We start from the raw sequence: 21,399 nt of genomic DNA, 5'->3' as shown, positions 1-21,399 counted from the left end.
CTTTATCTTGAAGAGGGAAGCAAGCACCCAGAGACTATATCCAGATAAAGATATATGAGCAATGCAGCATGAAAAACTATGCATGATGTATTTCAAATGCCAAGAGCCAGTACAATCAGTCACATGAAATAATATGTGAAAACTTCTAATGAAAGAAAAGGAGGTAGATAAAGTCAATGGAGATCCATTACAAAACTTCTAAAGGTCAGCCTCTGAATTTACAACATATACTAAGCAGTGGCACAAGGTGCTGATGTCACATCAGTGCTCATTTGCCTGAGCTGACTCTGAGCAGGTATCGCTGGCAGTGCACACCAATTCCAGCTGTGGCCACAGATAACCAGCACCTCTCAGCAAGTGGTGTACTGCTTTCCATCAAAATAGGCTTCCCACCACGTATAAGACCTGCCTGCCACAGTGGAACATTCTGGAACAAGGCAACTTACTCTCTCTTTAGAAATGGAGCTAACAGAGAGCCATTTCTCTTTACCACTCAAACTCTGTGGTTTCAAAGTCAAGGTTTTGTACATGGTGAATTATTGCTTTCCATTTAACATTTGCCTTCAAGACAAAGTTTCACATAATTCACCCACTGCCTTCATTGCACAGAACTGCTTCCACATCTAAGAAACAAAAGGTGAACACTTTCCACCACCTTCCTTTTACAGACTTGTGATTGCTCAGTGTTCAACCCAAAGCTGCCTACCAGGAGAGTAAACACATTTCTCCACCAATGGCAATGATCCTACCAAGAAAATAAACACATTCCATAATTCATCCTGCACTTCTTAGGTTGCTAGCAGAGCCCCTACATCATTAACTTCTACAAAAGTAGCTACTGACAGTTCTGCTTGCTTGATTTTTCAGAATAACATTAATTTTTCCACAAGTTAACAGGCGTATTGAAAAATCTGAGGTGTACAAACCCCATTATCTACCAGTGAAGTGTTTCCTTCCCTTGCATACAGTTCATAACATAAAAGCTTTCAGATTATAAATTTTATAATGCAAAATGAAGCCTGCAGAAGCTTTCTTTTGCAAGTTTAAAAATAAGTATTGCTTGCTTCCTCTGCAAACAGGTATCCAGATTAAAAATATCCCTTCTCAAGAGAAACCAATCTCTTTGCAAGGGAGCAACTTTCAAGAATATAATTGAGAATTATTTTACTTTGTTCACAGAAGAACACAATTTTATCATTATGGGGACTAGGAGAAAGTAAACAATACTTTAAACAATTTCAAGATATAGGAGGACAGGTTTATCAGAAAACTTTATTTTTAGAATCATGATTCTTTTTTCCAGTCATTGGAGATTTGCAGAAATGCAATAAATGAATAAATTCACAGAAGCTGCAAAGACTTGTATTCAGTGGAGCCTTCATACAGTGACCAGTGACTCTTATTTCTGTAGTAACCTTTTCAATTTTTTTTTTGGCTATTTATATTTAATTTTCTACATTTCAGTGGTCAATAATTAAAAAACCCAAAACATAAAGGAACTCAGACATCTCTCCCATGCTTTATCCACTCATGATCTGTCAAAGTTTAACCGGCTAGACAGTCTGCACATATAAATTCCAATAATTTTATTAGAAAGAAGCAAGGAACAGCTCATTAATTATAAGGAACACTGGGCTCTAAACATCTCACCCAGAGCATTTCTTAATGTACTTCTCTTAGTTAATAGAGCTGTTTTAAGTTTTGCTTCCTGTGTAAAATTTACTTAATAACTAGCAGTCAAAATACTGAAATATCCTAAGGCATATGACAATACACAGTTATGTTCAAAGCACACATCTGCCTGTAACGAATTTAATTAGGCTTGTATTATATAATAAGTGAAATGGGCATGAACTGATAAATAAAGGAATGAAAAAATATCAACATATTAAACAGGAGTACAGTCTACTGTTCATTAACAGGGATTAAATTCTTACCTTTGTTATTGTATACATCTAGATAGTTTGGTGCTGAAAAAATAGTGATTAGCGAAGGGAAGCCTGTTGTTTGGCTTTTCCTGTACATACGATACCTAAGAAGGAAAAGAAGATACTAATTACTGCCCAGTGTTGAATGTGTATTTGTCACTGACCACATAAAGTGCAAAAAATGCCTAGTACATTAGTGCTCTGGCTGTTAACAAATGCCAAGATTGAAAAACACCCACATGAGCTATTTAAAAGCCACAGGAAAGAGGTATTTCCTGCAGACTTTCTGATTATAACCATTTGACATGACCAGGGACCCATGCTTGAAAGTTGTGTCTCTCTGAAATTCAGTGAGGCAGAGGTGGGTTTTGTTGTGAATTTGCTCAGTGCCCAGGACATGCCCAGACTTTTCCTCTGTGGGACTGCGGGAGAAGCAATCACCAGCAGGTGCCTTGGAAGGGTCCTGCCTCCAGCAGGAAGTGCGTGTCCCCTGTGACCCTCCCGCTGCCTGCCCTCTCCAGTCACGGAAGAAATGGCAAGGCCAGAGAACATGGAAGGTAGGAGAAGGGAAGGGGAAACAGAGCATCTGATCCTTTCAGTGCTGTGTCTAATCTTATCCACTCTATTAGCCAGTTTACTAATGTCTGCATGTTTACATTACCTAACCTTACTGCCTCATGAAAGGTGAAAGGCTTATTAGACCAACAAATAATCAGTCAAGCATTAAACCTGCAAGTCATTGTAAAGAAAGGGACCAAACAGTACTTAGACACAAGTACACCAAACACTGCTCTTTAGTCTCAGCTACAAGAAACCTAAGAATTTAGAAAACATCCACAAAAGTTGCACTGAAACTGTCGTATAGCTTCAATGCAATGTCTTCCACAAAATTTTATTTTTCACCCTTCAGTAGAAAGTACTACAAAAAAATTAAATTTCTTTACCCTTGCATATTTCATGCTAGGTATTTCTGGCATAATAATAGCTTGCTTTTATTTGCATTACCATTTTCCAGTCATGACAATTCAAACATTCAGAATAGCTTTTTATATGCATAGTGGATATTGGCCTTATTCCTACAATGCCGCTAATTTATCTTTTATTGTTATTCAAGTTGCGTAAAGTTTCTATCTCCAAACAAACACAACAATTATAAATTATGCATGATATGCAAAGCTATTTATTCAGATTCCAATGCTTCATTAATTACTTTTAAGTATGGTACATTTCAAGTAAGAGGAATTTTGAAAGTAATTTTTTAAAGCAGCACAAATAATTCTGCCTTTATAATGACAATAGTTTCATGGGGAACCACCTGATGCTTGACCTGAACTGTTATTACATACAATGGCTTAGACTTCTTGAAATCATTAATGATACTCCTGCAGAAAAATTTATGTGCCTATTGATTTCTACAATTTATTTTTAAGAAGTATAAAACCAGTAGCCCCAAAAGTTTCATGTAGCTGAGAAGGGTTTAAAAGATGGCAGTTCTGGCCTTTGTGAGCCAAATCACTTCTCTGGCATCATGGCGATCAGTGTGTCAAAAGACTGTGACAAACCTTTTCCTGAAATGAACCTGGCTATCTTTCCATGTATGGCATCAAAAAATTTTGGTCATTTTGTATCACTTGAAATCACTAAGGCTAAGTAAGTGGCATACATTAAGATTCATTAAACTTTGTAACTCACTAATAATCATGTAAAAGACATTGTAATGCCAGGGTGTATTTTTTGTAGCATTAGTAAAAAGTGAGAGCTGTTGCAACTTGTATTTTCCAGTTCATTCTCATTCACCTGCTCTTCCTTTTTGTGCTCTGTTTGGGAATGGTAGGCCATTATACATAAATATTATTATTGTCCCCTCCCCACACATACTCACCCAGCATCCTGGGCTTCATGAGCTCGGAGTATGGATAACAAGTTATTGTGCTGTAGGAATTCACATACAGCAGGGTAACTGTTAGAAAAAAAGGAACAGCACCTGTTATGGCATTATCAGAAGCAGCACACAGAGCTCTAGCTTTCAAAAAATGTGTCATGAAACACACATCATTCATGAAATCAGCACCTGCTCTGCAGGCAGATTTCAGTAAAGACATCATCACCAGCAGTGTCTTTTTTAATCCCATCCCATAGCTGCTTGGAAAGGAATGCTAGAAACTTCAATTCACTACATAACAACAATCAGCCTATGGCTTGTCAGAAAAAACGTACTTTCTTTTATTACTCTAAGATTTAATGTACTCCAAAAAATCAAAAGGTAATACAACCATTGCTTGTAATAGAAAATAGTCATTCACTGACTACTGTATGCAGTGCCTGCTTGTGGACACCAGAAAATAGGGTGGTTAAGGGGAAAAAGAGGGAAAGAGACAGAAAGAAGAAAGGAAAATCAGTCTTCAAACTGGGGATGTTTATCAGCCTGAACTTTATCTCCTTGATAAACAAATTATCCTTCCCCTTGGAAACTTAAAATCCTGTCACTTCTGAAACCCCAGAAATGTGCTTACTGAATACATCTGCGCTAAACATACTGAGCAAGATAAAAAAATAAAAAATCTCAACTACACATTATGCAAAAACCTGCTGTCCCAGACATGATTTCATGGACCACACCTTAAGAGTCCACTTGCGGTTAACAGCCCCATCCGTTTCTAATTTCGTTCATGAAAAAGATGAAAACTTACACCCCCCCCCCCTTCCCCAGTCAAATGCATCATCTTCCTTTAGTTTATCCAAGAGAAATTATACTACTTGCTTCCATAGTTTCCTGGCTATTTTGAAGGTGAAATGTCATTTGCAGCCAGAATCTACAAACTCAGTGGAATGCTATATTGCTGTTTCTGGACTTGAGCCACCTAGCACATATTCTCAGATGCAGGTCTGGTACTTGGAATTGTCTAAAAAGATTGCCATTATAAAACAATTTCAATTCCCAAATTATGTGGGGTATCATTTTGGCAACTGCTGTGATCTCAAATGCTGACAGGCTGCCATTCAAACCACTGGCAAATGAGAAATGATTTGCATACATTTCTTTTCATAATTAACTGTGACTAAATGTAGACTTATGGTACATTTTGTTTAGAAATTTTTACGTTAACTTCTGAAAACTGGGGTCTATCACGAAAATCTGATAGACAGTTGATTATGTTCATTATCAGTGCAGCTGCTCCAAATGTCTAGGCTATTACTTTTTTTTCCTCCATAGTCTTCTTTTCACCCAGTCTTAAGAACTGCTTTTAAAGAAGATACAATGAAGTGGTAAAAAATGCTCCTAAATGGATATGATAGGCTCTTCTTTCCATTTCAAGTACAAAAGTGGTGGAGTTTTTTATTGCTTAATTATCTCGTTCTTCATAAATCTGTGGAAAATAAGACTTCTGATAGGAGAATTTGGCTGATTCTACAGGGCTCACACCTAAAGGCAGAGATGTCACACAGTGCTCCATGCAAATTTATATAAAAAGAACCTGCCTGCCTTCTTTTCTTACAAGTGAATAGCATGGGACCTTCAATGTGCCAGCTGCCCCATTACCCAGATCATCACAAGCCATGAGCAGTCTGTCTGGATATTTTATTTTCAAAAAGGCAAAGCAACGTGCAGGCACAATTTCCATCATTTGCACCTTTTACATATGCTATCCAGCATTTCCTTAGTATCTGTTTGCTATAGATAAAACAATATTCCTTAACACAAAAATACATGTCCTAAAAAGCAGGTAAAAATAAGAAGTCCTACCAAGAGCCAACAAAACAGACATTATGGCAAAACTTACCAGGAACAAACTTTTACAGAAATGACTTCTGCTTGGAAATCCTTTTTCTAATCTTTTTTTATTAAAATGACTGACTTGTAATCAAATTCCCTACTAGTTCTTCAGAGTGCTACCCTTCCAGAAACACTCTCCTCCTTGCCCTGCTTTGCAGAGCCCAGACTGTAATTCAGATGAGCCAGAAATTAAGCAGTTGGCCAAGAGGGAAAACAAACAAACAGAAATCCCCCACGCAACAGGCTTTTCCAGAGCGACCCAGCCTCCTGCCTTCATGTGTCATGCTGAATCACGGAGGAGCGGTGACTCACAGAGAAAACAAAACAGCCCTCTCCTAGATAGAGAGATGTTATTCCCCATGGAGTACTTGACTGTGATATTCCCTACTTGGGTACCTTCTTTCATTAACATGCCTCATGCATAGTTTACTAGTTCTGAGGTCTCTTGCATGATCGCTGATTACTTCTGGGCAGTTTTAAGAGAGAAGCAATACTTTGCTAACATGAACCAAAATTGCAAATGTTTTCAAACTGTTTTTCCACAAATAACTGGAAAAAAATAGATGGAATTAACATGATTTTTTTCATATCCCTCATCCTGCCATTAAAAGAGAGGCATAAGCATTTCTTTCAAAAGAGAACATTCAAATTTAGTCCAAAAGCTTCTGTAACATTACATGCACATATAAAATAGGTTTCCTGCAAAATCCATTGGCCTCGCACTTGAGTCTCCAAAGGCAAATGCTTTTGCTGCTGTGCTGTCCTAAGCAACTCGCAGCACATCCCTTCCCACCAGCTTTTGCTTGCTCTTAGCTGTGCTGTCTGCAGAGCTGCACTGGGAAGTGGAACAGGGAACTACATGGGATTAGAACAAATAAATGCATCTTTTTTTGCAGAGTTATTCTTTTAAAGCTTTCCCAGGCCTGATGGAGCCCAAAAGCAATTCTACCAGTACCATGTGAGGCAGACTATGTGAGGGCAGCAGAAAGCCTCTGCCCTGGGAGAAAGAAGAGTAGAAAAGCGGGAAAGGGAAAAAGAATCTATTTAAAATGCTAATACTAAAAAACACCAAACAAACAAACAAACAAAAAACCCCAACAAAAAAACACCAAAAACACCCAACAAAACAAAACAAAACAACCCCCCAAAACCCCAAACCAAACAAACAACAAACAAAAAACCAAAACAAACAAAACAAAACAAAAAAAACAAAACAAAAAAAAACAACAACAACAAAAAAAAAACAACCAAAAAACCAACAAAAAACACCACAACTGATACAACTGCACCTCCCACCCTGAGCTGAAACATGCTACAGTCTCCAAAAGCTTTCAGTAGACATTTCTTTAATCTTCGCATATTGATGAACTTGCTTAGGGTCAAAATTATCACTCTGTCCCAGAGTATCTGTAAAATTGAACCATTTCACTGCTATCCCAAGGCTGGCAAATGTTTCTTGAACACCCCCAGGGAGAGCAACTCCACCACCTCTCTGGGCAGTCATCCCAATGCCTGACCACCCCCTCAGTGAAGATGTTCTTCCTCGTGTCCCACCTGTTTCTTATAAAAATGCCTGACAGTTACTGTACCACTAGCTTATGAAAGAAGTGTAATGGGTCATTGGCAAGATCAGTACAAATTACTAAGTGCAAATAAATATTTGCTAGAAAAATCTGAGGCAAGAACTAGATAATCTGGGAAAACGGAAAATTTTTTACTGCCTAGACCAGTTGAAAAACTGTGTGCCTGTGGGTCTCTCTGGGACAAATTAATTCCCTCTTGTTTATAATATACTCTGAACACAACATTATTTTGGTTATGGATGAAAGAAAAGTTTAACTCATAATAAAAGAACAATTTATACAACTAGCACTTCATTAATTATCACTACTTTTTGACAAAATTGCATCAAACATGACCACGACTACAAAGGACATACAATTTTAAATTTCAGATAAGGAAAATGAAATCCCATCCCTATTACCTTTTTTTCTCTTTAAGGCACAGAAACTTTAGTATATTTTCATGAATTCCTTATATTCCACAGTTAACATTTCACTTCAGCAATGTGCTATTTTAACAATCCACAGCATAAAATGCTGCTAGATGCTAAAGGTGTGCATCAAGTGTTGACTCAGAGCACTTCTGAAAATCAGGCTGAGTATTCTTTATATTTCTAAATGACAGGTTATGTCTATGGTTTCAAGATCTGACATTTTACAACTAGCCATGGCACTTTCAAGAGCTCTTACATAAAAGGGACATTTCTTGAAGAAATGCTGGATCAGTTTGAAATTCAATAGGCTGTATGAGAGTGATCATGTAAGAAATGCAGTGAGAAGCTTGTCAGACTTCTGTAAGCTACAGTCTTTATACTTTCTCACAGAAACAGCCCAGCATTTCACAAATGGCTTTTGGCTGAATGATGAGGATTTCATGCACTTCTGAGCTGGAGGTCTGGAAGGTCCAGTTAATATGGTGCATGCACAGTTAGAAAGCCACATCACTGTTATTTTCCTCACAGCAATTTTGTATCAGGAAATAACTTCAAGTCAGAGCAAAGTAACTTGCAACTCGTCATTATAATGAACATCTCTGATAAACAAAAGTTATTTATTACAGATATTTCCTGCAATTGATTCAGAGATCCTAATCACCTAGAAATCCTTTCACTGATTTGCAGGCATGACTGAAATCTTCCCGACCTTCATTCAAAGTCCTCATCGTGATTTTTTAACATCCTTTTCTGGAAATGACTGAAGAAACATATGAAATTTTATTCAGTGAAGAATAAACACAATCATTCTATTAACGGGCATTCTTGAAGGAGGACTGAGCACTTCAATCCTTATTTTACAAGCCAAGTTGCCTGTTTAGGGAAATTTGCTCCCTTACTCAGGAAGTAACTAGAAAAGGCAAGAAAAATAGAAATTCCACACTGATGGATACCTTTTACACCAGGTATCATCATTAGGCAAGCAATTAGTCATCTTCCAGGGCAACTGGGTACTTCTTTTTAAAGGATTGCTTGCCTTTATATAATCTCAATAACGTGACTCCAAGCTGGCCTTCTGACTGAATCATTAAGCAGTTATATGTACCTCACACATGACCTGATAATTAGGTGTCTTCTGAATAGTTCCTCTTCTCCTGAAACATGCACTTTTCTGAATATGCATCAGGACACAGCCTAGGTCTGATATAGGAAACGGATAAATATAATAAAGAAATTTTATGGCAACTGTATGGAGCAGACTTCTGAAGAAAAAAAACCCATCCTAAAATCTAGAAGTTTTGTCCAGTATATAAGCAGCTCTGTACTTAAGCACAAGCCATGTCTTCCAGGCTATTCATGAGGGGAAATCACTATTACTCCCCTGTGTGCAGTGCCTGGGAGTCCCAGGTACACTTCAGTATTTGCTGCTGCTGAGAGAATGGGCAATGGTTTCACTCATGAGACCATTTCTGCACAATTGTTTGCAGCAATTTGCCATCCCTCTCATGGTGAGCACAAACACCTCTACTGAGCATCTGCCGGACATCATGGACCCGAGCACGGCTGTCGGACTTCCCCACCGGAGGTGGGTGCCAGCAGCCCAGGCTGCAGAGCAAAAACTGATCTGTTCTAAGCTGGCCCCGCACTGCAGCAACTAGGGCTCCAAGAAGGGAGCAGCAAATCTCATTTCTGAACATCAAACCATCTGCTACCTTCCTGATAACGCTACCGACATGGAGGTTAATTCCAAGTGGCTCTGTCACCTGGATGCTGGTGGAAGCCATTGATTTACTCAGGATATGTTACTGAACAGCTAGTCAGTGACCAAGGTGAGATTTTCTAAGGCAAGTGAAAGAGCTGGATTCCTCCCTTCTGTTGAGTTGAGAAAACTTAGATTTGTGTGTAACTAGCACGGGCGGAAGCAGAACTGCTTCACTTCAAAAAGTTCCAACAACTTCTTAACATTTCAATAGCCTCTTTGAATTTCTCCTAAACAAAAATGGACTTTTAAATTAATATTTCACTGAATACACTACTCATTTTGCAATTTAACCTCCTCCCCTACTAGTTTTGCTACTCTGGTGTCCTTGTACATTGTTCTTAAATATCATATTAGAAAAAAAAAAAGCCCAAATTCCTTAAAATACCCACATTGTCAGAGGAAGGCAGATACATGTTTCTGCAAGAATATTACTGGCACTTGTCTGCATTTCAGATAATTCTAAGTCCTGTTTAACAAATGCTCTTCAAATACTGAATTTCTTGAGAAGAATTATTCCCAAACAAACAAACAAACAAAAAATCATTTGATCAAACTGAGAGAAAAAAAAGTACCTCTGTTGGGGAAATCATAGTTTTTATTTACCCTGCAGAACAACAGGTTTCCAATGCCGGCATCTTTCAGTGGAAATTAAGTTTTAATTTTCAAACCAGAAATGCAGTTATGCACCTCTTTTTAAAAGTGATGCATTCATTCTCTAACTTACAAGAACAGAAATAAGCAAAAGACACAGGCTTAGGTGAATAAAATTAAGTGAATTACAGTTTTCCCAATGTGGCATTTGAAGAGACTCAAATAAAGCAAGTGTGAATTTTTTTGAAAACAAGGCTAGCCTGCAGAAAAAAGGCCTAATTACCCAAGCAGTGACACAAAGTTCAAGCAAACACTTATACTGCAAAATCAGAACCAGTTCACCAACAGAAATGTATTCAAGGTATTAATAATCACCTGTAGAAGTACGAGCACCCCCTGACTGTGTTGTGAGTGAAGTGTTCCTGAGTCTTCTCGTTTCCAAAGTCCTCCAACGGGTCTGACCACAGGATGTCACACATAGGTCCATATGCAGGTGGTTCCTTGAATCGATCTAACTAAGAAAAATAGGAGACAAAGAAATACTAACTTCTTTCAACTATGTATTACAGAAACATTGAAGCAAAATTACTATTTTTCAATACATGAGCAGGTGAACAAGAGATTCATAGCAATCTGTTCTTCAGCTTTAAAGCAATGGAGTTTGACTAACAGCAAAACACTCCTTGTAAACATTGACAGGGCATAGAAGGAACAGATATTACTGAAAATTAAGACATACAGTGGATTCCCATTCTATGGCAATTTTTCTTTGCTTTTATTTTGCCTTTTCTACTGGTTTTTGCAAGCATTCCAATGGATAAAGGAGAATATAGTATTTCTGTATTTAATGATTTTTCAACCCTTAGAGCATTCAATTTATGTAAGTGGGGCACCTCAAGAAAATACAATAGTTATTTCAAAGCAAGGGCCCATTCAGATGTATGTACATTTTCACAAAAAGCTATATCTAAATATCAAGACAATATCTCTGCATTACAGCATCTTGGCTTGACATTCCTGTTGCTCCCATAACCTCAACCCTAATTAAGAAGCTAAAAACTTCTTTCTGGTCTTACTATAGGTATTTAAAACTTCAAACGATATAGAATCACACTGCAAATAAGATTTAGTATAGCAAAATAATAAAATAATAAAAATCAGTATTCTCCCGCATGAACTCTGTAATATAAAAACACGATGTGTTATCTCAATAATTCTTTCATATAAGAACAGCCCTGTTAAGATGGTGTATTAATAAGGCTTGCAGTCTGAAATATTCTCTCTCTTGAAGAGAAAGATCAAGCAATGATTCAGTAGTAGCAGTAAATTTCAAAGAGAACAAATTGGTTTTTTAAGTTTTCAACACTCAGAAAGTTTTAATAAGAGATCTCTACAATTTTACCTTTGCATTCTCCACATATTTTGAGCATATCTACATTTTTTATTACAGCCCTCTCCAATTAATGTTTAAGTAATTACAATTCGTTTAAATTAAACAAAAATTCACAAATATGTAAACCAAATTTCTACTGCTTGCTGAAGATAGATAAATGTGCTGGGTTGGGCAGGGGGAAGGGAAGGTGTTAATGAACCTAATCTAGAATCTGAGAGCTAAACAACTTTGATCTGCCATTATGCTGTTGCAGAGCCAGCTATTTTTTATGCAGAGTATTTTTGTTAATTGAAACAGCGAACCTTTACCTCAGAAACAAAACTTTGTATTCAGTAATTTTTTAAAGTGCTGTTAAAATCTTAAGCTAATTGCTTTTCAATCAAAACATATAATAACTGGCTCAGTTTGGGGTTTTTTAAACTATATTAATTTCTTAGTAGACTACAAATTAACCTCAGAATATGAATTACTTTTTACTAACTTGAAAGCTCAGAAATATATATCCATGTTTGTAAGTCTGAAACAGTAAACAAAAACCATTTTTTTCTGGGAGCACTAAGAATGAATGGTTTAAATATCTCTTCTTAGAAATACCAACTGAGATCTCTTCTACAAAATACATGAATAAAAAATTAATCTTTGATAACATGCAATAACACTGGATTATGTGAAGAAGCTGTTTGACATTGTTCTCTGAACTTCCATGAGATTTCTGAGAAATTTTTCAGAACATAAGAGTACAGCAAGCATGAACTTATGATGCCTCAATTAGACAATCTGCTGGGCACTTAAATGCAGAACTAATAAAAATATGGCAGAACCTATTGAGAATGAAGCTCTTGACTATTTAAAAAAATACCAGCTATATTCACTGCAATCATATGAGCCTTTTTCATTACATCTTTGTATATCATTAGGTTCCTCTAGAGCTCTTTTTATTTTTTCCAAGAAAGCACAGAACACATAACAAGGCACAAGGAGTCATCAGATGGTGCCTACATTGTGCTAATAGGTAATACCTCAAAGACTTACTTTTCTGATGTCATCTAAGGTGTTGATCTCTGGAGACAAGCCACCGTGCACACACAGGAACTGTTGATTCATCAGAGCAGCCAGGGGAAGGCAGTCGAAGGCATCCATGCAGGCATCATATACACGTTCTGAATATTTGATTTTACCTTTTAAAAATTAAGATGGTAACAAAGTGCCATCAAGATTTAAGAGAAAAAAAGAATATGCTTAATATCTCAAACATTTTCTCCCACTGTTCTATCTGGTATTGAGGACTGTACCCAAAATTTTGCCTCATACAGAAGTATCTTCAGGAATCCACTGTTGGAAAAATTCTTCCTGAGGTGAAATTAATAAAATTTTATCACTTTTTTTCTAAAAAACTGTAAATAAACAACTGAATATACCATTACAGTCTATCATTTCTACTCAGTATGAAATCTGTAGAGCAAGCCTTAAAACATCTGCTGAATGGTTATCATCATTATCACTCAATATCATCTCTATGAAATAGTCAGAACTTTAGCCCAGTCCCTTATAATTAATTATCTACCGAAATGCCATTATGAAATGAACGAGGTGGTACAATGAAGCTGAAATGTTAATTTACCAATATGCATATTAAACTCAGTAGACCATGAAGCCTTTTGGCCAATTAACATTTCCTTTATCCCCAGTGTAAAAAGGAAACACACACACTTATGGCAATAGTTTTATCTTACGGAAAAAAAAGCTTCATTGTGCAGGTAAAGGTCTACATCTAATGGGCTTTTATGTGTCACTGCATCCTTTCTTGCAACGCAGAAATGAATTCATATAAAAAGAGCATATTGAAAGGTTTAGCCTACACACAGGATAAATGTGAAAATGCTATACCTAAAGGAAAAAGAAAAACCAAAATAAAAATTCCCTGCATTTTTCTCCTGCTCCATGAGATGAGGCCCAGTGAGATGAAGCCCTCCTTAACTAGCAGTCATGAACCTGTCACGGGTGCCAGCAGGTTCTGCCGGCCAGGCTGCTGTGTGGGGCAGCAAACCCTCAGCTGCTGCAAAAAGCATCAGCATCAGTACATGTTTACCAAGGGCATCCAGGCCCAGATGGAGGCACAGCAGTCCCAGGATGCTCCCACACCAGGCTGGCAAGCTCAAATGTGAGGGGAGTCTACACCCTTCCATTGCACACCACTGAGAGGTGACTGCCCTCTCAGGGAACAGGGATTACAATTTAAAATTAATGGAGTTAACATGGAAAGTACATGAAAATTTACTAAGAGTGAACCAGTATCAAATATTAGCAAAATAACTAAGTTGCTGAAAAAGGAGTTAAGAGGAGAAAGGTAAGATAAACTTACATTCTTGCTTAAATGTGAAATACTCTGTTAAATGTCTACATTCATGATTCCCACGAAGTAAAAACAGTGTTTTGGGGTAAAGGATTTTCAAGGCCCACAAGTACAGCACACACTGCAAATCAGAACAAGAAAGAAAAATAGAATTCATAATTAATGACAGAACAATTTACATTTCCCTCCATCACAAAAAACTAGCAGAAAAAGTAAAAGCAATCTGTGCAAAACATTTATTTTCAACTGATTAACTTCATTCTTCATATACTACATTCAAACACTTGTCTGCACTTCAGCCTGAACTGGCTGAAACTCATCCTGATACATGGTATATTCTGACAGAGTTTTACACTTTTTGCTGAGTGGCACCTCCCTGGTCTGCCGTGCACTGCCTTCAGCAGCCGCAGCTCTCACACAGCAGTTGCTGTGCATCTCTAGAATGAAGTGCACACTCTCCACCTGGAAGGTTGGGCAGAAACCCTCCGCAGAAACAATTTCACCAGAAGACCTGCATTTCCTGGTTTAAGGAAAATTTGCCTCAAAACAATTTCACTCTCACTTCAGGAAATACCTCAGCTTTCAGAATTACACAGTTTTTACATGAAAGTAAAACATGGTTCATTTTTCACTTAACATTGTTTCCTACATACCACTGGGGTCAAAAGATCCACAAAGCTCTTGCATTAAATGAAGTTACTTACTACTAAGCTTTTATAATGCCTTTTCTCGTTTCTAAAGATTTCTATTTGAGATGATATTTCTTCTAGACATGATTTTGAAGATAAAAGAAAAGACTTGGAGAGGCTAAGCTCTGCTCAGACTTTTCTAAATCATCCAATTAAAATATTTGTTTTGAAAACAAACTCACAGCTCCAAGAAAGTTGATGGAAATAAGACCCACTCATCCCGTGAGATGAGCCCACTGCCTGCAGGAACACTGTATAGACCACAATGTCCTCTCAAAAACTAGAAAGTTAGAAAAACTGTCTGAATGGTTTTGTTGTGGGTTATATAACAAAAAAAAAAAAAAAAGTTGATTCTATTTTTCCATCTGTTGAAACCAGCTGGGGAGATGTTTTCTTTATCTCTTGTATAACCCATTCCTCATAACTGCTGTGGGGAGGGGGCAGGTGCCTTCTGATAATAGGCCAGCTGTTACAATTGCCAGCTGGAGCAATGTTCCTTATCTTTTCTACAACCCGTCCACCCTCTAAGGGATATCTTCTGTTAATGGGCAATTATGGCTCTCCAATGACTGAAAACATGACATCATCCCATTGTGAGATGCACCGCCCAGGGGGGGAATCAACCGGTCCTACCAAGATGAAAATGAGACTCAGGAACACCAGGTATCTGGTCTTCCACTGGATTACAAAGGAAGACCAGACCCATCTTACCACCACTGGATCCTTTCTAGAAGATCATCTCTACTCTGACAGAACTACATCCGTTTCTGCAGGAGGATTTATTTGGACTGCTTCCAACATCCTGACCAACAGGATGTCAGCTTATATTTCTGACTCTGTCAGGTTTCTGGAATTTTTGTTTGTTTGCTTGGTTTTTTTTTTTTTGTACTACAACATTTGTACTTTTAATATTCCTAGTAAAGAACTGTAATTCCTATTCCCAAACCTTTGCCTGAAAGCTGTTAATTGCAAACACACAGTAATTTGGAGGGAGGGGGGTTTACATTCTCCATTCCCAGGGAAACTCCTGTTTTCCCTCGCAGACACCTGTCTTCCCAAACCAAGACATGTTTTTACTCCAACCTTTCCTTGTTTAGATAACCAGGAACTGCAGAAATGCTGCACAAGAAACAAAAAGTGTCCAAAAACCCCAGTTTCATTTACAACTCCTTCCTAACACTCCCTTTTGTTCTACTGGAAAAAGAAAAGCATTTCATTTAATTTAATAATCAACAGACTAGAAATTCAGAATGTACTCTATGGTTTCAAATTAGAACATCATCAACATTGCTGTCAGTGCAATGCTTCTACATTATAGTGTGGATTCCCTTCTACAATTCAGAGTGTCTTGAAAAACAGCTGAATAATAACTTTAATCATCTCAACACGTAGATTTCAGCTCCCTTGTTTGCTACACAGTAAATTTGTAAGGAAAAAAAGGAAAACAAGAAGGGATTCAACATTTCAATTTTTCTGCTCACACTGTCCATAGATAACCACACAGCAGCAGGAATTTTATACTATTTGTTGCCTTGAATTTATTACATGTAAGCATCTGCTCTGTCTGTTCTTTATCTGTAATTTCTGTTCTTAGAGGAAAACAGCAAAAACACAGGCAGTATATGTAAGGAATTGTAAAACTAATTCTCCCACTTGGAAACACATGGAAGGCCTACCAGCTCATGTCAATTCTTCCACCTCCCTGGTGCTATGGCCACTGCAGGAAGCAAGAAGCGATGTCAAAATGCCAGGGAAATCATGCTAACATAATCCAGCATGGAATTATGGTGTTAGACCCCAGGAATCATCTGTTGTGGCCCAAAACAACCACAAAGGGTATGCCTGGAGAAAGTCCTCTGTCTCTATGCAAACTCCAGCAGATTTGGGTTTGAGGGTTTCACTCCAATGGGGCAAGAAACCTGAACTTGTCCACACCACTACAGCAATTCTCTCTCTTTGATGATGACTTCTTCATTCCTACAAGAATTTCTAGAACCTTCCACATTAAACTTACTCACTTGTGCAAAAATTTGATGTAAATGTTGTGAGACTAGAAGTTTAACGTGACACCCCCATCCATGCAAGAAAAGCTCCAGCTTTAAAGTCATATCCAAGTTACTTGAGAGTTTCTAATCCCGCCAAAACACCCTTAGAAAAGCACAATTGATAATTAGATGAAATGGCATATTAAAAAAGAAGTGGTTTACATTGCCCTCGTAACTAAGTCTTTCATTCTCCTAAAGCTCTGGCAACATTTTTTACATGATTCCTTTAAGTTTCTCCCTTTTTTTTCAGTAGTTCAGTGAAGTAATGTTATAATAGTAAATAAGAACGAATTCGTTTTCCATGCAAATGAAAGAACAAATATGAGGACAACTATTTTCATCAACCTATAATCATTTACATACCAAAAACCTTATGTCCAAACAACAAATCATGAGCAAACATCCTGGTTTTGATTTTTTCCTACCTGTGCTTCTGACTGAAGTCAAAAGACATATGATAAATTACCCTTGCTGAAAATCTGAGCATAAAATCTTTAAGTATTTTTTAATACTGCTTCCCTGTCATAAAATTTTAAAATACCTTTCTGCCTTCAACTTTTTCATTAAGAACATCCTAAACATCAGCTCTCCTGTAACACTATGCAAAACGTAGAGCAGAGACCTTGCAATCTGGACGTCTGTAAGGAACTCTTCTGTGTTTCATTTCAACCTATCAAAAAACTATATCTATGTATCTATAGATATGTCTATATAAAAGAAGTTATGGTTCTTAACTGAGGACCCTCAAACTCGTCTCACTTGTTTAGTGTCTTTCACCTGTTGAAATAGCAGATACGTTATGCTTGTAATAACGAGGTAATCTGTGCACCTCCCAGCTCCCATAGTCAAGCTGTTTTCCTGCTGAGGTTCTGGCAGTCTCAGCTTCAGGAAAGAAAAGGTCTGTGCAATTAACCACTGTGTGGGCCAAAGGCCCACATTTTCAAAACAGACTTGGGATTTAACTCCACTGTTGCATGCTGAATTTGAGCATTTGCACAATTCCACATCTCAGCCCACCCTAGAAAGGAAAACCAAAGGCCCCATAGCTCTTCCATGCATCTCATGTTATGTGATTAAAACAAGGAGCCTTGAAAAATCATCACCATGGCCACTTGAGCACAACCAGAGCATCACAATGCTCACTTCTGGGTGCTCTGGCACCGGTAGTGCCAGGAAGAGAGAGATGCAGCTCACTGCCAGTTGTGTGGCTTCGCGTGGGCCACAAAAGATGAACTGCCCCTCCAAATGACTGACAGCACTAGGCAATCCTCCAGCAGATGAAATAAAGTGTGCATAGGTGTGAGGTAATTCTTACTTGAAAGGATAACTTGAGCCACACATTGCTAAGGTCTCTACTGATGCTCTGTGACCTGTGGAATTGACATAGCTCCTGCACACTCTAACATGTGCCTCACCTAAATACAAAAAATGCATTACTTAAGGTGCACTGAAATTATGATACCATCACAACATCTAGTACAGATACAGCTTCCTAATATGGAGTAACTATCCCAATGGAAACCATGTACCTTTTTAAACACATAGCTGCATTCATGCTACTGGGATGACTATTACAGTACGATTTCAGAAGCAAATAAAGATACATTGCAGCTGTTACCAGAATACTCACATGAGATGCAACTCAATGCCATTTCTGAACTACTATCCCTTGAGCACAAAGAAAATTCTGAACACTACTGCAAATAAAGGAAAAGTCATATTGTTTTCACTACAAGTAGGATTTCAGAAAAATCGCAATATACTGTTTGCTAATGTTTAGATGACATTACTCCCATTTCAGCCTTTAAAAAGAGTATCTGAAAATATAAAAAATATCCAGAAAGAAGTACCTCTTTTTCAACCTAAAACTGACTGGGAATTTTTTTTTCATAGATGTTCCTCTAATTCTTATAGCTAGTACTTTCTAAACAGGTATTTAAGGGATGGTTCCTAACCCTCCTTTTTGGGACCTTGTGTCAAGGCCACAGCTGTTCTCTGAGAAGATGGGTCCCACAAAGAGATGGCATCAGTGCAGGGGAAATGGTGCCTTCACATGTTCTTCCCCTGCAGCCAGAAAGGGTTCTTGGCATGCTGGGGACTCATACTGGGAACAGCTGGCACAGGACCAGTCAAGCTGCAGGGATGGCCCTTATACAAACAGATGTTCCAGTCTGGGAATCTAATATATATAAAAATAATCTGAACTTGAGTTACTGAATATTCACAGCTCTAAGGAGCACTGCCATACAAAAATGAGATCTCAGAAGATGCAAATTGTTGTTATGAAGAAAGATATTTGCTACCAGTCTACAGAAGAAGAGTGCAAGGAAATTCAGGATAATTGAAGTTCTAGGATTTTCTTTGCTCTAAGAGAGCTGAACAAAATGACTGACTTCACTGGTGAAGTATTCTTGACCAGCCCAAATTATTTTAAATCAAGCTGTTTACTGGAAAACATTAACATACTACAGTAATAGAGGATGCTGAAAGTGTTCATTCTTCCAACAAAATCCTCAAAAGTTCACAGAGACTTGAGAGATAATAAAAACACAACTTCACCAGCATTAACTTTACTGTTTACTAACATAAATTTATGTGTAATTCTTTTCTTGGGTGAGACCATTTAATTTCCTACAGTTTACTGAGTTCAGAAGCATCTCAAGCACCAGATGCTTTTTTTTAAATTGGTGCAAGGTCCTGTGGTCAAATTCCAGATTCACTCCAAACACCTCACTTTATTCTTGCTGGAAATGAAACAAAACCAGTTTCACCTCCTGAAATTTCAGTCTGTGCATTCAGGAGAGGAAATTTATGCATGTTCTGAACCGTAACTCCAGTTTTGTTATTCTTGAACGTTGGTTCAATTCTCCATATTTTATCTCTCTCCTCTGCCAAAAATGATCATTATGTACCACATGATGGTCAAGTGACATACAAGACAGTATCCTGTTACATGGAACTGAGCAAGAAAATAATTCCAACAGTTGGTTTACATATTGTTATTATTAAGCCATTATAGTTGGTTTTTACTCTGTAATTTTCCTAAGACTGTGATGAAAAACAGTCTATAAGTACACTCCTCCCTACACTGCACAGCATTTGTCTGCTTTTCAAAAGAGTTTTCAGACTCAGGTAGAGAGATTAGTCATTCTCCCTTACAACCTATTCCTGCAGAACCCACTTAGACTTTAACTATTCTTTAGATTTAAAAATAGTCCTCTGTTTTGATCATTTGGGTTTCTACTCTCCATGACCATAAAACTTGCTTGAAAGTGAAAACCAAGGGGTTTCTTCTACTCTGGAGTCAAACCCCTGGAACAGTGCACAAGCACGAGAGGGAAACGTTTTCAGTTATATAGCCAAGGAAACAAATGCATTGTATTAAATTGCAAAAATTTGTTATTTTAAATGAAGAAATGCCCAGGCTCTGCCAAAAGGTCGAATGAAAAAGAGAACGCAAATATGGAATAAAGACTCTGTCTGTGCCAAGAAATCTTCTCTCATTCTACTAACAACTTGACATTTTTTCTTTTTACCTGTTGCAACTTCTCTATCAATCTCTCATTCTTTGACTCGTTGCTTAGAACTAATATAAAAGACACAAAACACACACTCCCCTCTTACAGCCGTGAAGCTAACTCCGGTAAAAATGGAGCATGCACATGAAGAATTGAGGCTTGGATCAAAAGCTCCATAGGGCAAGGACTGACATTTCTGCTGAGTGCCTCATACAAATACTTTTCTCTTTTTCCCTCTGAATTATCAAATGCCTTCCACCTACCTTATGCAATTTCTTTCTCTGTTCTTAATGATAATAGCCTGCATTATGTAGTACCTTTCATCCAGAAGAATCCCAAATGCTTTGCAGCCCACAGAGAAGGATTATCTCGCCCACTATCAGAACTCAGCTCTGTCTAAGCTCAATGGTGTCACTTTTACACTAGAGATCACACGGCAATCAAGGGGACTTTTTTTAAAGGCTGTGTTACTTATGATTAGTACCTTGGACCAGCTACCTAATTCTTTTGGAAAGACCCCAGAACTGCCATAGTCTATTGTCTCCACAGCAGAAAGGGGAGCCAGCAGATGTATGGAAGAAAGATCAGTATGTGATTGGAGTGGTAAAAATATGAACTGAGGCTAGGACTGTTTACCAGCACGACTTCCCCAGTACAAACAAGAGTTGGTGCCTGATCTATGTACTTAGGTCCTCTTCGCCACCAAAAATATCCTCTGTAAATGCCAAGTTGCATTCTTCACAATTTTCCCTTCCTTGTCACTACTCATTGTGCTGAGTTTGTGCCTGAATGCACAGCTCTACATCCAAATACACTTATGAAACTGAAACTTGCCTTTCCTTTCAAAGACATTCTTTAATCAAGGTGACAGGTGGGGAAAATCAGTTATGTGACCAAAAAAATAAAAGTAGTGATTTGAGAACCTAACATACAAAATAAATAATATAAGTCACAGCTGAGATATTTCCTTGGCACTGGCAGAAGCCAATACTGCTTCTAGTTAAAAAGTATTTTCCTGAATGGAAAAATTTGATTCAGAATACAATTTGCTAAGTGTGTATGGACAGGTTACTAAATGAGAGATTTTAAGGGGATTAATGCCTATACATAGGCTGTTTTCTTTGTTTTATATGGCTTGCTATTTCTTTAATTGGTAATAGCCCTGGGATAGCTTCTGGTAAACTGTCAGAGAAGCACTTGAAAGCTGTAGCAAATCCACTTTCTCTATTTCTTTTATTAAAAGCCCATGTATATAGAAGTGAAGACAAAACTTTCTTCTTCCAGACACATCTTGTCTCAATCAAAGACTACAGGAGATATGAATGAGGTTATCACAACCAAAAATGGTA

At 37.7% G+C, this 21,399-nt stretch overlaps 1 protein-coding gene across 1 annotated transcript in view; it reads right to left on the bottom strand.

Moving 5' to 3' along the window:
* Positions 1-21,399, bottom strand: part of LOC134563761 (protein phosphatase 3 catalytic subunit alpha) — a 175,121-nt gene that overhangs the window by 28,533 nt on the left and 125,189 nt on the right. Inside the window, exons 4-8 of the mRNA XM_063422012.1 lie at positions 13,808-13,919; positions 12,478-12,623; positions 10,428-10,567; positions 3,811-3,888; positions 1,938-2,032 (exon numbers count right to left, since the gene is read on the bottom strand). Of these exons, the coding sequence (XP_063278082.1) occupies positions 1,938-2,032; positions 3,811-3,888; positions 10,428-10,567; positions 12,478-12,623; positions 13,808-13,919 (571 nt within the window). The remainder of the gene's footprint in view (positions 1-1,937; positions 2,033-3,810; positions 3,889-10,427; positions 10,568-12,477; positions 12,624-13,807; positions 13,920-21,399) is intronic.

Source organism: Prinia subflava, chromosome Z, assembly GCF_021018805.1.
Source record: "Prinia subflava isolate CZ2003 ecotype Zambia chromosome Z, Cam_Psub_1.2, whole genome shotgun sequence".
Taxonomy (NCBI): domain Eukaryota; kingdom Metazoa; phylum Chordata; class Aves; order Passeriformes; family Cisticolidae; genus Prinia; species Prinia subflava.
Note: the sequence above shows the minus strand (reverse complement) of the source record. Positions and strands in the feature narration are given on the sequence as shown.